At 44.7% G+C, this 22820-nt stretch overlaps 1 protein-coding gene and 1 long non-coding RNA gene across 2 annotated transcripts; one reads left to right on the top strand and one right to left on the bottom strand.

The window, feature by feature from the left end:
* Nucleotides 1-5290: 5290 nt before the first annotated feature.
* On the bottom strand, nt 5291-7085 carry LOC134207757 (uncharacterized). The gene is made up of 4 exons (XM_062683627.1): nt 6958-7085; nt 6172-6892; nt 5675-6113; nt 5291-5609 (listed from the first exon to the last, which is right to left on the bottom strand). The coding sequence occupies exons 2-4, from the start codon at nt 6724-6726 to the stop codon at nt 5518-5520; spliced, it is 1086 nt and encodes a 361-aa protein (XP_062539611.1). The 5' UTR covers nt 6727-6892; nt 6958-7085; the 3' UTR covers nt 5291-5517.
* A 7961-nt stretch (nt 7086-15046) lies between these two features.
* LOC134215992 (uncharacterized) lies at nt 15047-17493 on the top strand. Its single transcript, XR_009980419.1, has 4 exons — nt 15047-16668; nt 16725-16872; nt 16933-17074; nt 17132-17493. It is a non-coding gene; the product is annotated as an uncharacterized LOC134215992 (long non-coding RNA).
* The last annotated feature ends 5327 nt before the right edge of the window (nt 17494-22820 follow it).

The raw sequence follows: 22820 nt of genomic DNA on the forward strand, positions 1-22820 counted from the left end.
CCGCCCTTTATCCACGAAATGTTAACAATAGAAAGTTGGCAATTCCACTCTTCCTATCCAAATCGCTTCAATCGGGTGCCCTGATGGTTATTTTATATCTATATAATCATACAGTTCCAATAAAAGTAAAAATATATATAATGGAATATTCTCACCAAATTTCCGTGCTTGAAAAATACATCTTTCATCGTTTGTCCTGGATGAGAGTGATCCTTTCATTATGTTTTGGAATAAATTGTTCTCTCCAAAACCGAGTCCAAAATATCCTGTTTACAATGAGACGAGTTGTCCAAAACTTGAAAAAATAAATCTTGAATCCTTACGTAATTATTATTAATTAATTATTATGGGTTGCAATTGGGTCCTAAAATGAAGAATCGATATTCGATTTTTTTGTTCAGTGTACTATAAAGTTAATCATCCTAAACGAGTCAGTTTTTCTTCCGACTCAAAAGTCGAAAGGAAAATTGTATAATTTGAAATTTTAAAATAGATGAAAAATGCTTCCTTGACATTTTCGATCTTGTCTTGGTAGATGAACACTCAGGAAAATAGCTCTTACAATTTTCATAAGACCAATCTTATGAGAACAATCATAAGACCTTGTTTTGCCAAATTCTGGATTTATATTAGCTATCCAGCGAAAGGTTGTCACCTGCTTAATCATAGCATGCGACAGACATTTACTCGATTCCCTTGGAATGGTTATTAGCCCACCAGAATATAAAATAGTGTTGGAGTTAGCTCTTTTGTAAAGCACAACACTTCCCAACAAGGATGTTATCGATCATTTAGTAATCTGCGTTCAATCATTTAGTAGTTTGACAATAACTCTTTCCACAGGCCTAATTTCAAAATATGTTGTATGGTGAACTTTTAGTGCGAAGGTTTTTCTACAACTCTTTTTAACAGATCGATGTTCGAATTCCACTATTAAAGGAGTTACGGTGCTAGTTTCTATACTTATACTAAGTGATAACAAAATATGCAATCATTTAGTCTAAGTTACTGCTACTAGCGCTATAGCTCCGTTATTAGTGAAATTCAAACAACGAACTGTTAAGCAGAGTTGTAGATAAACCTTTGCACTAGATGTTCACCATACAACATATTTTGAAATTTAGCCTCTGGAGTGAGTTATTGACAAACTACTAAATGATCGAAGGCAGATTACTAAATGATCGATAACATCCTTGCTTCCCAACAGAACCACAGAACCCATCGTCTGAGATCGAATGCCAATTATCATTCGATTGTGTTTTGTTCACGAAGCCCAAACACACATATATGCATTATATCGCTGGCCCGCAGCAGCCTACGTGGAGGGATCGTATTGTAAGACCAGAAGGCCGGTCTCGCACTTCTAAACAATGTCCATTTTATTGAGAATAGGGATTCAACAGTGCTCATCGAAACGTCCAGACTGTACTAAAACCATCTCTCGTCTCAAGAGTCGACTAGCTTCTTGTCCTCTTCGTAGAGTGGTGAATTGGAATCGGGAGGAAGATAAGGGATATATCCAATACCTGAAGCGAGATTTAATCAGTTCCGACTTACTCGTTTGGATGAAGGCATCAGTTCAAATCGGAGTGAAAAATACTAGAACCGTGAAGTACAGTACAAAACCATTGTCCACGGTAGAAGTGTATCGAAACTTAACATGTGCTGCATGGAGTGAGCCTGGAATATAGCATGAGATCGGCCTATTAGTTTTGCCACCAAATGTGTTGTTGCGGCTTGGGCTTCTAAGCATCGGCGCGCGCATGGTTATCCCGCGCTTCATTGAAGGATCGGCTGAAGTGGTAGATCGCCATTCAGATGATCAACAGCATCGCCGGAAGGATACACGGAATACATTAACACACTTTCAACACTAGCAAATAAGTACAAACCATTTTAGATTTAAGTTGATTTCGTAGGGGAATAAACAAAATTTATGCATGTAAAATTTCAATATTATTTTTCTATCTCTGGTGATTTCGTGGATAAGACTCGTTGAGTGATTTTTATGCTGAACCGCGAACCTGTACGTGCTGTATTAGTGCAGCTCAACACTTTCTCATGCATGTAAATTGACTGTGTTTCTAGATTTTTGTCTCATGCCGGTGGGAGGTTTTCCCTTGATGACAAGGTTTTCTTGAGGGGTTGATAGGCTTGTGATGTAATCACGCGCCTGCTAATCTCGACGTCCACGGTTCGAATCCGGGTTACATTTTTTTTACATATATTCAAAATATTTCATAAGATCGTCTTATGAAATTCATTCCATAATAAAAACTTATGAAAATCAACACATTTTCTTATGTCGCAATTTCAAAAGAGTATCTTATGATGTTCATACGACCCGTTTCCTCAGTGTACGGAATAAGTGAAAGTGAAATCAGAGACGATGGTATTATATAGAGACACGCGGAGAGAATAAAACAATTCTGGTTTCACGGCCAGCAGGCGAAAACATCCTGGGCGATTGGCAACATAAAAATTTGTGAGAACTTGAAGTGACTTTCAGTGTGAGCAGTTATTTCGTTTGCTCCAACTATGTATTTTGTCTTCTTTAGCACCATTGCCATATATACAACAATAAATATGATTAAATACAATATATGAATTTGCTATGAGAACTCTGAAAACATCTTCATTTACTTAACTTTTCAAACATTTTCGTAATTCCTATAATGTTGATTACAATACCTATCCTGCATTTAGTACCGATTGGTTATGTTTGTTTTCCTTGCTCGTTTGGTACCGCGTTTGACGGTTCGTTTGGTACTTTCGGCTTCACTCTTCGCGGGTCTCTATCTATAAACAACGTCTCTGAGTGAAATGTAAGCAAAAGAAACTGAACGACTGGAGCTAGTAGATACAGATGTATGCGGACCATTCGAATAAGTACCATCCTTGGCGGGCAGTCGATATTTCGTGACTTTTATTAGTGATGCGACTAGGAAGGTCACTTTGCGACAAATCCTTGAAAAAATCCGTGGATACAACTTGCGGACTCAGCACATGTTTGCGTACGACTCAGTGAAACCGTGGCATATAATGCTACAACATGCCTTTCCGGCAAAGCTTATCAGGCTGATTCAGGATGGATCCAAATCAAGCGTCAGAATATCGGGTGAGACATCCGATTCGTTCGTGACGTTAGATGGATTGAAGCAGGGCGATGCGCTCTCTTATCTGCTATTCAACTAGCTCTAGAAGGTGCAATTCGGACATCTGGTGTGCTAAGAAATGGAACCATTATCAACTAGTCTTACATGCTCCATGGTTTTGCGGATGACATCGACATCATTGGAGTGTAGGTCGCAGAGCATTGGAAGAGGCTTTCGTGCCTTTTCATCGGAAGGTTAAAAGAATCTGTCGGTCAAAATTAACTACTTGGTGGCTGGCAGAGAACGTGGCAGCCGAAACGGCGTTGGTCCCGAGTGAGAAATTGATGGGATTTGAGGTTGTCGACGAATTTATATATCTTGAAACACTCGTTACATGTGCTAATGACGTTAGCCGCGTTGCTTAACCAGCTGAAGTCTAGCAGCTTAAAGACACGGACAGAACTAGCTCTGTATATACATAGTTGATTTGTCCAGTCGACCTGCACGGCCATAAAGCATGGACGTTGAAAGATGCAGACTATTGAATTCCCGGAGTGTTTGAGCGAAAAAAAGCGACTTTCAATACTTGGCGGCGTACGTGGTGGAAAATGGCAAATGACGCAAACGCACGAAACACGAGTTGTGTCAAGTGTACAAAAATGTAGACACTAGCAGTCTGATAAAATAATACGGATTACAGTTGGGAGGACATATAGTATGTATGCCGGAAGAAAGACCCGTAGAAGTGATGTTTAGATCCTGGAACTACGAAATGTACGGTCATCATGCTCATGCTCATGCTCATAATGATTGACTCGTTAACTCACGCAGTAATGCGATCTACCGACCATGTCATTCAGTCATCCTGGAAAGCTTTCTTGAGGTTATCCCATGTTGGTTTCGCTGTCTTGGCCCATTTATGCCTATTCTACGTCTCGAATGACTCGAGAATTGGCGTTTTCGACTATTCTCGCGTGAGACGACCGTGTAATTCAAATGGGTGACGTCTCACCTCTTGCGAGACGTAGAATAAACCACGACCTAGCGCTCCATAACGGGCAGCAAAAACCCTCCGCATCGAGAAAGTCTTCCGCCTGCAGTAATTCCTTCGTTAACTAGTCCCATTGATCTTCCAATTCCATCTCCGGCACCGGATTGGTTTGCCCTGGCTTGGGACATCTTGAGATCAGGATCTTATCAGATTCTTCAGGACACTAAAAAAAACTTATTTACTTGTTGCCCACATCCTAAAGATCCTTGATAATAAAACAAGCCTGTCACCACATAACATATAGGTTTCTTTGCCGTGGAAAGTGGTCTTTCCATGATTTAGAAACGCTAGCGAACCTAGTGGTGGAAGTCAAGCTTTACTGAACAACGCCCATAAAGCAGAGCAGCATCGCATGCTTTGTTGTTTCTTTCGCCTTGGAGCCTAATTAGCACTTGAAAATCATATATACAGCTATAAGGGCACTGCACGGTTGAATCTCTTTCTCTTTCATTCTTCATAAATTTTGACATTTACTGGCCTTGTTGTTTTCAAATTTCTTTGCAGTGAGAAAGAGACAAAGCAGTCCGTGCAGTGCCGTTCGTCGATTGTTGATATACAAAGAGCCTACTTTGACAATTGCAGTTTGTTGTATCTGTTTTGTATGACTATTTAGTTACTCAGACAGAATTACATATTTACCTTGTGTATTAAAGTCACGGCCTGCTTACTATGCATGGATTATTACTACAACAAGTCCACTACCTCAGTTCAGTTGTGCTGAATTGAATAATTAAAAAAAAATCGTCATGTCATAATATCTTTGCTGGATTTCCTATTCATATGAGAAAAAAATACGATTTTGGCAGCGTAGTAGTCAAACAGTAATAAAAAGTAGTTTGATTTTTGAATAACATTAACTAACATAGTCTGTCAACAAAATAGATTCAGCAGAGCTGTTACCTTTTCATTCGACCGTTCTGAAAATGTTTAGTTCCTGCAACCATTCTCCTCCCATAATCACACTGAATCACGGCAGTTTGCCAATGTCGCTGTCTACTTATTCATTTACAATACTTTATACATTACACATAGAAAACATTCAACATAAAAATGCCCAAACTATCATAGTTCCTGAAACGTTACACACAACAACGCTACCTGACTAATATCGGGGGCTAATCTCAGAGTAAATTCGGCAAAACAATCAACATAAGAATGAAATATACTTACAAAAATAACACTTTTGGTGTACTCGGGGTCACAACACTTAAATTGGTTCTCCGCTGAGCTGAGCAGTTCTTGTTAGGAGGATTAAATATGTTTCGCTGCCCTCAGTCAATGTTCAAGTTTCTGACTTTCCTCGGTTTCTATGAATGCATTTTGGCTTCGGTGAGATGGCGTCTCATTCATTGCAGCTGGATTGGGCCCCGTTCAGCAGTACGATCCGATGTAACTCACGGAGGGCGTTTTGGCGTACTGCTCCGGCAACGAGATCGGCTTCCAGTACCACCAGTTGTAGATCACTGAAATGATGTTCCAAAGAAATTTAACATCCATATGGGAAAGACCCGTGTCATTTTTTACTTACACCCGTAGCTGGCAGGCAACCGCACCGACAACGTTCGGCACCGGTGCCGACACTCCTGCGTGGGCCTAAGTAAAAACGTCCGGCTGCCGTAGCCCTGGATGATGAACATGTTGGCACACTCGGCATCCGGGATGCGGTACGGCAGGGCCTGTGGAGTATCCACTATTAGGTACCGCTCCAGGCTTACCCCCGTCGATGGAAGCCGAGACGGCCGGGGGAAGATCGACCTCAGCAATCGGGCCGGGGCCATCCGATTGCAGCGCCAAACGCTATGGCTCTCCACTTGCTGACTAGCGTTGACAAACTGTCGAAACAGATCGTCCAGGTTGCGGATTTCGGGATGCGTTGACTGGATTTTGTACGCATCCTTGGCAAAAATGGCACGGTGCTGTTCGTACAACATCTGCAACCGGTTGATGTCGACCAGCTCCTTCTGTGTCTAAAAATGAAAAACCCACGAATATTAATAACTCAGTTTACCGCATACTAAAGCATACCTTAAAAATATACGGATAATTCACCGCCACCTGGTCGACGTTGGTCAGATCCAGCACGTTGGCCACGTCCGCGCACGGATCGCAGTTCAGGTTCTCCACTTGGAAGTACGGATTCGTTAGCAGGCAGCTTTCGTCGTACAGCTCCGTCAGCGAAGGATAGTTGGCAATGATCGGCACCGTCACCTTGCGCCACACTCGCATCCCCGGATAGATAAAGCTCTGGATATTGCGAAGCACCACCGTCGACACTTCATGTTTGTACGAGAACACAATAAACAACGTCAGCAGTACGAAGATGAAGTTGATAATTTTTTTCTTCCGGTCAATGACCGTTTTGAGCAGGATCCGACTGGTGTGCTTGTCGAATATGTAGTTGATGATGTTGTTGTTGTGGAAGTAGTGCCGGACCAGGTAGTTATTGAACTCCGCCTCGTTTATCCGTCCCCGGCTGGCGGCCAACTCTTTCAGCTGATTTAGCTGTTCCAGATATTTAGCGATGATTTCGTTTTTGTCGCTCAACTCCTCGAATCCGGCCGTGTCCACCACGTCATCCATCACGATGGCACGGTTCTCTTGAATCCTACTCACGGATCAGAGGCCACACCTCTGCCTTTGATGGAACTGAAAAATTTTCTCGTCCGACGGAAAACACTCGATTTAGAATCTACACCCACAACAAGCGCAATAATGAGCAACACATCGACGGCCAGAACGTACGCGACTGCAAAACGGAGATGATTGCACAATTATTTTTAGCTTTTGCCATTGAGGCCGTTTTTTGCGTACAAATTAATTCGCGTTTTTTGCACTCGTCTATCTCACTGTTTTATCAATTTTTTTAAATGCAGTACAGATAAATAATAAACAAAGCATCGCTTGAACGCGCACAACGTCACGTACTGAGGCATTGTCAAATGACATTTATGCAGGGAGGTTTCCATAAATAGCATTGAGCGATTTGGCATAACATTTAAAAATTAAGGGCAAAGTCACAAAAGAGCCGACAGAAAAAAATCCTTCCATGATTTCCGCGAACGGCGACCGCCACTCGATTTTTCGCTAAGCCTCCACCATTTGGAATAAATTTTCAGCATTGCCACTGGTGTTACCCACGCCTTCGTGCTGCAGTGTCCGCTCCACTGCATCAAATTTTGTCAATTGGTCCTTGCGTAATCCCCATCAAAATGGCTAGCGCGTAGTAGTAGTAAAATTCTTCTTTATTTAAACATTTTTTGTTCTACAATTGGGTTGTTTAGGGGTATCAATGTTTTTACATATTCTGAAACTGCATAAAAAACTGAGGCAAACCCCAATTTTTCAGAATTTTTGGAGTATTGGAACTATTTTTAATTTGCATTTTAAATTTATATGGGACTAAAAATTTGTTCTTATGCTGCATGCATGGGCCAACTGTCATTCTATGAATCTTAGTGTCATTCTATCGATTGAAATGGCTTATTGTTTGCTGTATAAAAAAGTAAATAAAAAGTTTTCAAACAAATTAAAAATATGCTGGAGATCAGCAAAGCATGCTCTTTAAGTTAAACTATAAAAAAACCTCATATTTTTCTTTGCTAAACAATCCAATTATTTTTAACATGTACAGTGATCGGCCGGCTTGGCCCTCCAACTTCGATTTTAATTATTATTATTATTATTATGTTGTTACTTAATTTTTTAAATATAATGTATCATGACGGCCTTCAGGAGGCGCTAGTGTTTTTTAAAATTTGATAACCTAACTACTATGTACACTAATATTTACAATAAAAATTTGATAACCTAGATTGGAACTAGCGCCCTAAGCGCTTGTTGGTCCGAGTGCAAGCAACGGACCCTAAACTTTTCTTTACACTCACCAAAGCGTTCATGTAAGGTTTTTATTCCGGCCAGACGGTGACCTCGGATGTTCTTGTCCTGGGAGGGAGAGTTGTTGAGGATCATCCTCACGAATTTGTTTTGGACCCGTTGAAGTTTGAGGTGGTGGGTTTTAGCGCAGCTCTCCCAGACCGGCATGCCGTATTCGATCACAGGGAGGATGATTTGCTTGTAGACAGCAAGCTTACTTTTCAGGGACAATTACGACCGTCGGTTGATCAAAGGGTACAGCAGTTTCAACAAGACGTTACACTTTGTCACCGTTTTGTCAACCTGTTGCCTGAAAATAAGCTTGCTGTCGAGGGTCAAGCCAAGGTAGTCGGCCTCATTGGCCCATTCCACAGTCGTGCCATTGAAGATGATTTTACAGTCCCCAGGCGGAACAAGTTTAGGGGATTTGGAGTGGGGGAAAATGATGACCTGGGTCTTCGCCGCGTTGATACAGATCTTCCAGCTGGTGAGGTACTCTGTCAGGGCATCCAGGCCTCATTGGAGTTTTGCCACTAGCGCTAAAGTTAGATTCGTCCTTGTCAGAGTGCAAAGAGCAAGGATCGGACCGGCTAACAAACATAAAAACGCCTCAATTCATGAAAAGCTGTGTGCAAACATTTTATTTTCCTCGTTTGATCTACTCCTTTAACAGGGTTGTTTACTTTTTCCCCATCTCTTAACTTCTACCCTTCATGCCTGCTAACCGTCTACGCTTCCTTCCTTCTTTTTTTTTTCTTTCACACCATTCCCCCCTTTTTTCCCATCACGGGGCTACTCACGAGCACTGCTCTCTTCAAACCAAATCTTCCCTTTTACACGGCCAAGCGCTGCTTCGCGAACCCGCGGATCGGTGGGTGGCAAACGGAAACGACGTTTTTTCGCTGTGTTGGTTGTGACCGCCAAGCTAATTCTGTTCTCCTGTTTTGTTTTCAAACCCAGTGACCCTTGCAGCACAATATTATGTAGTAAGTGTTCACTTTTACTTTAGGGTTTGTTTTTGTTTTAGTTTTAGTTTGCACACATAAAAAAAATCAATCAATAAACTTCAAAATACGAACGTAACACACGTGGTGGGAAAAAAGGGGGGAATGGTGTGAAAGAAAAAAAAAGAAGGAAGGAAGCGTAGACGGTTAGCAGGCATGAAGGGTAGAAGTTAAGAGATGGGGAAAAAGTAAACAACCCTGTTAAAGGAGTAGATCAAACGAGGAAAATAAAATGTTTGCACACAGCTTTTCATGAATTGAGGCGTTTTTATGTTTGTTAGCCGGTCCGATCCTTGCTCTTTGCACTCTGACAAGGACGAATCTAACTTTGGCGCCCAACCAAAACGAACTCGTAGCATTAATTAGTATTTAAAATTTGTGGGAATTCAGTTCTTTTGTCCATTTTGGCTAAATTTTCGTGTTGAAGACACTTAGACAGTATGGATCCATTATACCTCAGTGATGAGGAACTCAATTATGAGTTGGCTCTGCGAAGAAGCGACCAACCAACATCTGCGACGCGCAGAATTAAAGCAACGAAGCTGAGAGAACTCATGCAGCAAGAGTTTGCTATCAACATAAAACACACATCGTCTGAGCATGCTTTAGCGCCAGACTTAAACATTAAACGTTGTGAACAGCAAGTTAAACTGCTGATTCCAATGGTTGAGACAGCACTTAAGAAACGCAACACAGATTTTCTCATTCAGTCAAGATCTCGAATGATTCACTATCGAGATCGTCTGTCAATCGTGAAACCTCCGGAGAACATGATCGATATTCACGCGTCGGTGTCAATGCAAGTGAAGTTCGTGATAGAAGACATCAGTGAACGACTTGGAAATTCAGTTGTAGATAGCAGCAGTGAGCAACAGTTTCAACGTGTGGATGGCGCAGGATCACTAGAGTACCAACAACATCAGAACACTCTCATTTCCCCAGAGACGGAACAGAACCAACAGAAAGCAGCTCGGCAGACTATTACAAATACAGGCGCAAGGAGCAAACACAACAACGACGAACTGATGAATATCAACTTCATACCGGCAACAAGTTCGCCAATTCGAGCTGGAAGAGGAAGAGGAAGAGCAGTAGCAGTTAATCTCTCAAACCTAGGAAGGAATACGTCGCTTCCAATGGGAACACCTCCGCCAGCATACCACCCCGGTCGTGCTATGACGAGTAGTAACCAGACAACAGAACAATTGAGAGATGAACTGCTAATACAACTATTGCAGCGAGAACGGAACACATTTGGCCAGGAGCGACACGAAGCGCGTAGGAGTCTCAAGGCGGTACATAATTGGCCATTCAAATTCAAGGGCGAAAAAGACACCACATCGTTGAACACTTTCCTCGATAGAGTAGAGACCTTTGCACGATCGGAAGGGCTTTCGGATGACACACTGCTAAAATCAATAAAACATCTTTTACTCGACGATGCCTTGGACTGGTATGGCCGTGCAGTCTCGCAGAACGTGCTGATTACTTGGGAGGCATTCAAAAGCGAAATACGGAAGGAATACCTACCCACCAGCTACGAGCAGATCCTAAAATTAGAAGCAATCTTCCGATTCCAGGCACCGGAAGAGTCATTTGCCAAATACTATCGGGACATATCCGCGCTGTTTCGATTCGTGCAACCCCCGATGAGTGAGGAAGAAAAGTTCTTCATGAATGGCGATTACGCAACCATTGTCACCGCAGCAAGACCACACTCGTTGCAGGACATGGTACAAGTATGTAGCAGCTATGACGAGACACGGGCTCTTCTAAGCCGACAAAGACGAGTGCCCTTTCCGCAAAGCAGCTTGCTAGAACCAAACCTGGCAACGCCACTCGTCAATCGATCAACGCAACTGAATCGAGGCAATCCACGTTTCGGGAGAGTACATGCACTGAACTCGGATGATGACTTCAGCCAATTGGAAGGCGGCTGCAGCTGTCAGCATCCACTCACATCCAACAAGCACTCGACGCCCATCGACAATCAACGTAAACCATCTGAAGAACAGTCCGTAGCAGACAGAGAAAACTGGCATCAACGCATAATCGAGTTAACAGAAGAGGTGAACGCATTAAAGCTGCAGCAGGACAGCAGAGTAGAAAGGTCGCAGCGAGTACATCAGCAGCAACGGCGAGAAGGTTCGGACCCTAGTCAGCAGCAAACAAGTGATCAAAGAAGAGCAGGACTAGTCTGCTGGAACTGTGATGAGGACGGACACCGGTTTATGGACTGTCCTAAACCGCAAGCAGTGATGTTCTGCTATCGCTGCGGGCACAAAGGGTATTCACTGCGTAATTACCCCAACTGTCGCTCATGTTTGGGAAACGCAGTCGCGAGGAACCACTAACTGAGGGAAGGACATCCTCGCAAAGCTTTTACGACCCCTCGGAAATCCCAAATCCTGCAATGATCAACACAATCATCATCAACCCCGAAGACGACGAACGCCCACATGCAGAAATATCTGTGCTGGGTAAAACATTAAGAGGACTACTAGACAGTGGTGCTAGCTGCTCTTTGCTTGGCGGAAACGCGGTGAAAATTATAGAAGATCTCCACTTGCGAAAAGGAGAAGCGAAGGGTCAAATCAAAACCGTCGATGGCACAGCGCATAGCATTCGAAACTTTGTGTATCTACCCATTTCCTTCAATAATAGGATTCAGACAATCGCAGTGTTGTTGGCTCCATCTCTTCCGGAATGCGTAGTGCTTGGCATGAATTTCTGGAATACCTTCGGAGTCAAACCTGTATGCTACGCGCTGGAAGAAGTAGGCATTGAAATCCCTGCCGATCCCGACCCAAAAGAAACCGTGGCAGAGGAACCAATGAAAGAATTAACACCGGAGCAGAAGAAACAATTAGATCAAGTCGTATCCATGTTCCCAACAGCAGTAAACGGCAAGTTAGGACGTACTAGTCTATATGAACACCGAATAGAGGTAGGAGAGGCGAAACCGAAGAAACAACGGCATTATCCAGTGTCCAAATACGTTTTGGATGAAGTTAACAAAGAAATCGACCGCATGTTAGCTCTAGACGTGATTGAGGAAGCGATGTTTTCACCCTGGAACAACCCCCTCGTGGCGGTAAAAAAGAAAACTGGGAAATACAGACTGTGCCTAGACGCGAGACATCTGAATTCCATCATGACAAATGAAGGCTATCCGATCCCACAAATCAGCGCAATTATTAACAACCTGGGGAGCTGCGCGTACATCTCGTCAATCGATTTAAAGGATGCCTTCTGGCAACTGCCACTGGAGAAGGCATCAAGACCATTGACAGCATTCACTATACCTTCAAGAGGCCACTTCCAATTTAAGGTAGTACCGTTTGGGCTATGCACGGCCAGTCAGGCACTTTCCCGATTGATGACGCACCTGTTTGCTGATCTAGAGCCCCGAGTCTTCCATTATCTTGACGACATAATAATCTGTTCACGTACCTTTGAGGAACATCTGGAAATGCTAACAGAGGTCGCCGCTCGTCTGCGACGAGCGAATCTAACGATTTCACCAGAAAAATCTAAATTTTGCAGAGCGGAAATAAGATACCTGGGCTACGTACTGAACCAAGATGGATGGAAAGTGGACGATGAAAAGATAGCTTGCATAGTGAAGTTTCCGACACCCACAAGCAGGAAGGAAATGCAACGATTCCTCGGCTTAAGCAACTGGTACAGGAGATTCATCGATGGGTTCTCAAAGATTGCTGCACCACTTACGGAGCTCACAAAAACTAAAACGAAGTTTCGCTGGTCAGCGAAGGCAGAAGAAGCATTTATGTACCTGAAAGCAGCACTCGTTTCGGCTCCAGTCCTAGTCATGCCAGACTATAATAAACCTTTCTCGGTTGCATGCGATGCCAGCGATGTCGCCATTGGTGCAGTTCTTACGCAGGACGTGAATGGAGAAGAACACCCAGTGAGCTATTTCTCACAAAAACTGTCATCGTCGGAACGAAAATATTCCGTGACCGAGCGGGAATGTCTAGCAGTGATCCGTGCAGTTGAGAAGTTCAGGGATATATAGAAGGAGTAAAATTCACCGTTTTCTGCGACCATGCAGCGCTCTCATACCTGTTATCCATGAAAAATCCGACAGCACTGATGAGTAGGTGGATTCTGAGGCTAAATGCGTTTGATTTCAACATCAAATATCGCAAGGGAAGCATCAATGTAGTTCCTGATGCGCTCTCACGGATAGTGGCAACCACCACTGTAATTGGAGACGCTATGACGATGGAGGATTCTTGGTATGAAGGGCTGCTGCACAAGATAAGAACCCATGGGGAGGATTTCCCGGACTTTAGACTGGTTGACGACGAAATATTTAAAAACTGTCAACACAGAGAGGGAGGATCAATAGCGCACAAATGGAAGCGGATTGTTCCGGTAAAAAATCGAGCGGAAATCATCAAACGGTGCCATGACGCACCCACAGCGGGTCACTTAGGTTTCCATAAAACATTAGACAAAGTTCAATTACACTTCTACTGGCCTAAAATGAGAGAGAACATAGGTCAGTACGTCAGAAGTTGCGCCATATGCAAAGCAAGCAAAGCGCCGAATACCACTATGATGCCAGACATGGGAGGCCTGAAGCCTGCCAGGATTCCGTGGGAACTTGTGTCGGTGGACTTTGTGGGTCCGCTAACCCGATCGAAACGTGGCAACACTGTACTGTTTGTAGTAGTGGATTGGATAACCAAGTACATCATCGTTCATCCGATGCGCAGCGCAGATTCGTCAAAGATGGTGGAATTTTTAGAGCAGCAGGTCTTCTTGAAGTTTTCTCGTCCTAGGATCATCCTATCAGACAACGGGAGACAGTTCGACTCGATCGCCTTCAAATCGCTGCTATCCCGTCACAGAATAACACATATGAAAACAGCTTTCTATTCACCGATGGTGAACAACGCCGAACGCGTAAACCGCGTGCTGATTACCTGCGTTCGAGCACTTCTGGACGAAAAGCATGCCGAATGGGATGAAAACCTGGCATCAATTACGGCGGCGATCAACAGCGCTAAGCATGAAGTGACGGGAGTAAGCCCGCATTTCGCAAATTTCGGGCGAGATCTATTACTTCACACAGATCTTTACGTGCAGGAAGATTTGAACAGTCCAGAAGATCCGAAGATAGCTCAAGACATGCGGCTCTCAACGGTAAAAAGAATCCAAGACTTCGTATTGCAGCGTATAAGGAGGAACCACGAAAAGACGAAACATAGGTATAATCTGCGCACGAGACAAGTGGATTTCAAGATCGGTGACATCGTGTGGAGACGCACCTTCACGCAATCCTCCAAGATAGACCACATCAACAAAAAACTTGACCCCAAATTTGTTCCAGCCATGGTGAAACAGATCCTGGGGACGAACACATACTTGCTAGAAGATGTTTCAGACGGGAAGCAAGGCCGTTATCACGCAAAGGACATGAAAGGAGATTAGGCGTCAATTATAAAGCTATGTCCACAGGCAAAGCCTGTCAACAATGAGCACCATGCTCCCAAAAAACTGTGCCAACAGGAATCAGGGCAAGAACGTCAGGTGTGATGAGCAATAACTTCGACACGACTACCTCTCCACCTTGACAGTTGATAGCTAAGTGAGCAAGATAACTGCAGACCATAAACCTCGCGAAAAGGAGATAACACACGCTTTGCGGTTGTCATATTTACAGTCAACCAACAGTCCAAACGACAAGTCCAATAAGCAACAGGACATAAACAACTAACTATGCGGTAGCGAAACACTTCCATCGCGCCAGGAGGTGTACCGCGTGCCGTTCGCGATACGGGAGAAATCGCACCCGGCGTTTCTGGAAACGGGGCGCAGGGAACTCGCTAGGACACCAGTAAGTTTCTTGGATAGGATGAGCGGAGACCCGGAGATCGACGACCAAACATCGGTTCGACGCGGAGTCAAAGCTTACGGCCACTATCAGGCGCAGCGGGATAGCTTCTGCGTGGTTCTAGGAGTGAGTAAGGCAAACAGGCCGCCAACGCTGCCTACCACAGGCAAGGGAGATCGGACCCCGAAGTCAGTAGGGACACACCGAATGCCACTGAAAGTGAAACAAAGCTACCAATTGACGGAGCCTACCACAGGCAAGGGAGATCGGACCCCGAAGTCAGTAGGGACACACCGAATGCCACTGAAAGTGAAACAAAGCTACCAGTCGACGGAGCCTACCGCAGGCGTGGGAGATTGGATCCCGAAGACAATAAGGACACACCAAACACCATTACAGATAAAAAGAAGCAATGAACGACACCATTTACAAGGAGTTAAACTCAAGAAACACACATCATGCGTGGGAAGCATAATCTCAAGATCCCTGGACGGTGTACTGATGATGGATACAGCAGAGAGTATCAGTCAGATCCAGCGTGTTACATAATCCAGTAAATCTGTCAAACTAAGGTCTTCAAGGCACCACGTAGTGTTCGGGCGTTTGCATGACTTATCATCCCGGGTATTACCCAAAAGTAACGCGACCATGGGCGCGGATATTCCAAGGCACTTGGAATTGTGAACCCTATTTCTGGACTCATGCAAATTGTGAGCGAGGAAATGCGCTCTTTCTCGAACTAACTACAAAGCTATGCACTCGACAGCAGTCAGCGACTAAGCCACAAGGCACGAAAATAGGCAGTTTGCGGAATCATTACTCTTGATGATGTCCTAGCCCTAAATCATTTAGCCAATTACTTATATGAATCCCTCTATGTTATTCGTTATTTGTAAGATTGTTCTGGTTTGGTCAATAACTAGAAACAATTGAGTTGAATGTCTCACTGTGGGACTGCTAGCATAGAGATGATGGACAAGAACTGCTCTAGAGACCATTTGCCAAGACTTCGTTGGCGTCTGATCAATTTGTCTGACAGGACTCGCTGTCGTTGGTGATATCATTATGAGTTTTGGATTTTGATTACTCGCTCTGGCAAGTGGTAAGACTTGCGGAATTTAGTTTGGAATTTTGTATCGATTAGATTGTCTTGAAGTCTGTTCAAGCTAAACTACCACGATCAGTCCAGTCTCTAGAGAACTTCTTAAAGGAAGTGAAAGTTTAGAATTTTTCATGAATCGCCATACCGATTCATGAAAAATTCAATCCCCACAGTGAAGTTGTGTTACGTTCGTATTTTGAAGTTTATTGATTGATTTTTTTTATGTGTGCAAACTAAAACTAAAACAAAAACAAACCCTAAAGTAAAAGTGAACACTTACCACATAATATTGTGCTGCAAGGGTCACTGGGTTTGAAAACAAAACAGGAGAGCAGAATTATCTTGGCGGTCACAACCAACACAGCGAAAAAACGTCGTTTCCGTTTGCCACCCACTTGGACCGCCAGCTGCAACAAAATAGCAAAGAAGACAGAGTGAGTTCGTCTGCCACGCTCGCCGCACCGAAGGAGCACCCCGTGAAGGCCTGGATTATCTTGCCGTTGCTAGTGGCCAGTGCGAAAGCATAGTGAAGGCCAACGTGTTCGCAAAGACGAAGCGGTGCGTTATATAAACGTTAAAATCGATTGTCCTCGAAATAAGACCCCCTACGATCGGTAGAAAAGGCGTTAGCTCTTTGCTGCCGCAAGAAAGCGCATGAAGGAACAACATAAATTGAGGTTAGTTATTCATTCGTTCAACAAGGAACATCCTCCCATCAGCTTCCATCTTCTAGGCAAAGGGTTAACCGTCCGGATCGGTGCAATCGGATAAGCTAAGCAGGCAAAAGTAGCGCCAAAAAAGGCAAAAGCAGCGAACTCGGGTGGGGCAACAGCACCGAACGTAAGAAGCAAGGCTTCGCATAGCCAAGTGAGCGAATCAAGGTTAGTTTAGCGCTAAAACATAAATGCGTTGATCTAATCAGTTATGATCTTCGAAAACAGGCAGGAAACGCAGGCAGCGAAGCGGATAATCCGGAAAGAAAAGGCTTGAGTCTGAGGGCGCTGTTCACGCTCCAAGGTGTCCAAATTTCACCGGAAGAATCGAACGGAGTCGAAATTCCGACCAAGAGAGCCTCCACTAGGAGTAAGTAGACACAGAAAGCTTCCTACTGTACAAATGCTGACGTAAGTCGTTCGACAGGGCTCTTGTTTCTGGTTTTGGCTTCGTTTGAGTCAACGTGCGGTCGAAAGTGCTCCAAGGCACGGTCGTAGGAGCGATCTAAGGTGTGGACTAGTCGGCAGGCCGCCTCCCCCTCCCCAACCAGTACTTCCGGAAGCAAGAACCGGTGGTAGTGATCCGCGGGTTCGCGAAGCAGCGCTTGGCCGTGTAAAAGGGAAGATTTGGTTTGAAGAGAGCGGTGCTCGTGAGTAGCCCCGTGATGGGAAAAAAGGGGGGAATGGTGTGAAAGAAAAAAGAAGGAAGGAAGCGTAGACGGTTAGCAGGCATGAAGGGTAGAAGTTAAGAGATGGGGAAAAAGTAAACAACCCTGTTAAAGGAGTAGATCAAACGAGGAAAATAAAATGTTTGCACACAGCTTTTCATGAATTGAGGCGTTTTTATGTTTGTTAGCCGGTCCGATCCTTGCTCTTTGCCCTCTGACAAGGACGAATCTAACACTCTGATCACTCTACCGTTGTAGACGATGGATGTGTCATCTGCGAACAGAGACAGAATGCCGCCTTCTGGAGGTTCTGGCATGTCGGAGGTGAACAGATTGAAAAGCAGGGGCCCGAGGATACTGCCCTGGGGGACGCCTGCGACGATGTTGTGCGCATTGGAACTCGCTCCGCTGATTGAGACCCGGAATGTCCTTGCCGACAGGTAATTGTTGATGATTTTCACCAGGTAGCTGGGAAGATTGTAGCGTTGTAGTTTGTACACCAGGCCATCATGCCATACATTGTCAAATGCCTTCTCGACACCGAGTAAGGCCATGGCGGATGTTTTCGAGACAAACTTGTTCCGCCTGAGGACGTTGGTAACTCGGGTCAGTTGGTGTACAGTTGACCCTTGACCGACCGCGTCGGAAATCAAACTGTTTCTCGAGCAAGATGTTGAGATTTTCGGCAGACTCAAGTAACCGATGATGAATAGCTTTTTCGAATAGCTTGGATAACCCTGAGAGAAGGCTGATGGGTCGATAACTTTTGGGAGAGGAAGGATCCTTCCCAGGCTTCCGGATGGGGATGATTTTCGCTGACTTCCAGGACGATGGGAAGTAGCTGAGCCAAGCTGAGCTGGAGACACTGATTAGAGATCAGTGAGAGGTGCTCAAAGAACGGAGCACTCATGTGTTTGAGCTCGAGATTCAGGATGCTGTCGAAGCCTGGGGCCTTCATGTTCTTCGGCGATTTGATATAGGCCGTCAATTCGCCAGCTGAGATCTCCAACTCCTCCGAGAAGTCGTTGGGAATCAAATGGATGTTGTTAGCAAGCTCGTTGACGGCTGCTTCGTGTGGACTGACGATGTTCTGCCCAAGATTGTGTGAGCTGACGAAGTGACGACCTATTTCAGCGACCTTCTCTGCAGGAGTTATCAAGCGATCCTTAGAGCCATTATTGTCTAGTGGGATCAAAGGTGGAATGGGTCGAGGCTTGGATTTTAGAATTTTGGTCATTTTCCAGAAAGGCTTAGCATAATCTGGGAGAGTGCGGATCTTATTTGAGAAGTCGTTTTTTTTTTAGGTACACCATTCTGGCCTTGATAATTTTTGTGATTCGATTGCAGCGTGCCTTAAGCTCAGGCAGTCCTGTACGCTGGAACTGCCTGCGAGTGACATTCCGCAATCGAATCAAATCTTTGGTGAGTGTATCAGGGCTCAGGATGGTGTAGTGGCCCTCTAGTTCGTCGTTGGACCAGACGACTCCGTTCCGGTTGTAGACGGTGTTTCCCCACGATTGGTGCTTTGCGTTCAGATCTCCGGCGATGACGACTCCGACAGAAGTGGTAACTTCCACTCCAACGGCTTCGATGAGTTTGAGCTTGAAGTCCGGCAGCAGGCGGCAGGCGATGTTGCTTCGCAAGGCGATTGCCACTCCTTCCCCTCTGGAGCTTGTTCGATCGAACCTCACCAGCCTAAAACCCGGAATTGTTGCACTTACCTCGGGCTTCAGGTGGGTTTCGGTGATGAAAGCCGCGTCAATCTCCTTCTCCTGAAGGAAATCGCTGTGCTCGATGATTTTGCTCTTTAGTGAGCAAGCGTTTCAATTGACCAGACCCACCCTAGCAGCCATTTTCAATGACGAACATGCCCAGGGTGAAGATCTGGTCGAAGCGAGTTTTGCAACCGCGTAGTCGCGTTGCCAGTTGGGTGAAAATCGGAACTAGCTGCTCCGATGTGTAAAGCGGTGGGTCGCCCTCGGCCGGAAGGGGCTCATTATCCTGACGACGGAATCCAGGGGGAGGAAGCGGGGGCCAATCGCTGGTGGATGGTGTTGGAGCTTGAACTGATGCTGCAGCAGCCGCCAGCCGTTTGTGTGGCTGCAAATGTGGAAGAATTGGTATCGCTCGCCGGGGAGCCGGGATGGCCGGAAAGTTCACCTCGTTGAGAGCAGGAATTCGGTTCTTTTTCGGCAGGGACCTGGTGGAGGCCTTCTTCCTGATTTCCAAAAACGCCGCCCGCTTTGGACAGTCCTTGGTTGTAGCCCGATGCTTGTCGCCACAGTTGGCGCATTTGGGATCAGCAACCTCCATCTTGTCGCACTCATCGGTCGGGTGGAGCTCGCCACATTTGTTGTAGCGCGGCTTCATGCAGCAGTTTCTGGTGCCGTGCCCGAAATTGAAGCAGTTGGTGCACTGCGTGACGTCGCGGTGCACTGGCCGATATCGCTCCCAGTCAACGACGGTGTAATTTATAACTCCGACCAGCTTCAGGTCCTTCCACGTGGTGGAGCCGTGCTCCAGGTGGACCAGGTAAAGCTGGTCGCGATATCTCCTCGTCTTGTCGTGACAAGCGATCTTGTGCACGGCCACCGGTTTCAATCCGCAACTTTCGAGCTCAGCTTTTAGCTCCTCTTCCTTCATGTCGTTGGAGTCCTCGCAGCAAAGCCTTTAGCGGCTTCGTGCCGGAGTGGTCATGAGTGTAGTAATCATTCTTGTGGACCTCGAGGAACTCCGCGACGGATTGATAATGGTCCTTATTTGCCGGCATTACTTTCACGCCCTCGTTGCAGAGCCGAAAAGTACATTTCAGCCCCTTAGCGATCACCTGGCGAATTTTTGGGCGCAAATCCGGTGGATCGCCCTTGACAAACACGGGCGGGCACTTCTCCTTCCGCTCCGGTTGCACCTGCGGCAGCTGCGATTGCTGCTTCTTCATCTTTTTCGGCGGATTGCCGGCGTCATCAAGTGGCAACGGAGAGAACACGTTGCTCTGCAAAAGCTGCTTGGAGGGGTTACCCGCGCCTCCAAGAGCAGTGCGCTTAGGCACTTTTCCAGCGACCGAATCGGCCACCGAGTCTCCCATGACGGGTCCGGGAGAAAATAACGCCAACGCGACAAGCGAAAACGTAAACAGCAAATGAACGAAAAAAAACACTTCGAAAAAATTCGCGAGCAAAAAACACGTCCGTACGTGTTGCTGTCTCGAACTGGAATGCGTGTCTGCTAGCCGTGTGAAGCGTGGCTCACGCGTGCCGGAAAGCAGCTATCTTGTTTTCATTAAATTAAGCCCGTTAGCCCCGCCCCTTTGTGATCTGATATGGATGTAAATATAATGTGCACTCATTACGATTAATGAAAGGGCGGGGCTAATGGAATAACTTCATTAGATATAAGAAAGTTGCTTTCCGGCGCGCGCGAGCCATTTTGATCGGGATTCCGCAGACATCGGACCGTTTGGAGAATGATATATGCCACTACATACCTTGCCATCGGGTGGAAATGCTACAAAAATAAATAAAAGATTTAAAAAAATTAGACACGGTACATTTTTTTAGCGAAGAGTCCTGGTTGGAAAACGCATCATAAGTGAAAAAAAAAATTGTTTTGCACTTTTTTCCCAAGCATTTTGTCAAAAATCCAAAAACCAAATATACAAGAAAGGCAAACATTTTCACGCTAGTCACGCCATTATCTAACACATGAGATTCAAAATAATTTTTATCAATGGGAAAAAGTATATCTTTGTCGTCATTTTTAAAAGAATTAAAACTGAAAATCCATCTTCCACTCGAAACTTACGATCTGTTCGTAAAAATACCGTTCTCAAATAGACATTTAAATTTATATGGCTCAAATTCATCTGGGGGATTACTAGGTAGTAAATATAGCCACTATTTTATAATAAATTATATAATAATATTAAATCCACGCCAAACGCCGATGCCACCGAAACAGTCCATTTTCGCAATTAAACCCTTCTGTTCAGAAAATGCTAGTCCTGAGAAGAACCATTTTTTCTTCAATGCGCTTTCCCAATAATGTAATAAAAGCATCGCCACTGGCGGCACGAGATCGCAACAGTGCTATTTTTGTAGTTAAGTAAACCCTTTCTTCATATAAAATGCTGGTTCGTTGAGGTTAAATGATCTGCAGCAACACACCGAGGACCACCACCAATGCGATGAATTTCCGTTGAAAATGTTACCAGCGCCTCTGTGATGCTGTGTCCGCTCCGCTGCGATTGCTTTGATGCGTCCGCTCTGCGTGAAATCTTGTTCAAATTAATGATTAGATCCAAACCCGCAAGTTATTGATTTTTGATGTCTGTGCTAGTGATGCATGTACGTGATTGGTTGCTTTATCTATTTCTAAACTTTTTCAATTATCGATAATAAATAGTTAAAAATCAGTATTTTTATATCAATACAGTGAACGTTCGCTAATTGGGGTTTTTCTAGTTGGGGCGCTTTTTAGTTGGGGGTTCGCTAATTGGGGAGAAACCCAATTAAAAAGCAGCTAAACGTCAGAATGTGATGTCAAAAACGCGTTGACGTTTTGTTTCCGTGTTTGGCGGGATCGATATTTTCTGGCGCGTAAAATTTTCCTTTGTTCAATGCAAAAAGTAAACAACATTGAAGCTTGTCAAAGCGCCCCAATTAACGAACGGCATTCGCTAGTTGGGGTGAGGTCGTGCCCCAATTAGCGAACGATCACTGTACAAAGAAGCGTTGACTCATACTTGATCCGAAACAATTGAAAATCCATCGAGTAGCGGCTGAGATATTAAACTTTAAAGTCTATCATATTTTCGTGACGGTCCCCGATTTTCGCAATCGTAAAGTGTACCCCAATACAGAAAAGACAGACGTAGCCTTTTATCGATTTCTCGAGAACCTCGAGGCCTCGATGTTTTCTTTTGATCTGTGCACTGAATTGCGGTACATTGTACCGAAAACTTAATGGTTTGATGCGATGAAGGATGATTGATCTACAGAAATTACTATCACGGTTGCAGGCAGAGGTGCATCCAGAACAGAACATGAGCCAAGAGCGTGCCTTGGTGTTCTTAGTTTTGAACTTTGAACACAGTGCAAGCAAAACGATCATGGTAACTAAGATTCCTTAGATTTGGAACTATGCAAAAACATACGAGCATGCTTGATTTCTATCCGTTAGAAGCCCACGTGTTCCATTACTAGCCGAAAAATGTATAGCATATGCCGTCGCTTGAATTTATTTTCCTAGGATACAAGTTGCTAAGTTATTTAGGTCAGTGCTCTTGAGCAGTGTGCAGTGTTCAGAACGTTTGGAACACGCGTTCTCGTGTTCAGATGCAACTCTGGTTGCAGGTTTTGAAACAGCAGGGGACTGAAGGGACCAATTCGCCTATCCATCATTCATTCAATACGGTGTTCAATTTTTGATTTATTTTTATATCGTTTAATT

Source organism: Armigeres subalbatus, chromosome 1 (genome assembly GCF_024139115.2).
Source record: "Armigeres subalbatus isolate Guangzhou_Male chromosome 1, GZ_Asu_2, whole genome shotgun sequence".
In the NCBI taxonomy this organism is placed as follows: Eukaryota; Metazoa; Arthropoda; class Insecta; order Diptera; family Culicidae; genus Armigeres; species Armigeres subalbatus.

Excerpts from the sequence above, each read along its gene's own strand:
- LOC134207757 (XM_062683627.1), bottom strand. The coding sequence starts at position 6,726 with ATGGATGACGTGGTGGACACGGCCGGATTCGAGGAGTTGAGCGACAAA. Across the intron at positions 6,114-6,171 it reads ATTATCCGTATATTTTTAAG|ACACAGAAGGAGCTGGTCGA; the intron begins GTATGCTTTAGT and ends TTTCATTTTTAG. Across the intron at positions 5,610-5,674 it reads GTTGCCTGCCAGCTACGGGT|TGATCTACAACTGGTGGTAC; the intron begins GTAAGTAAAAAA and ends ACATCATTTCAG.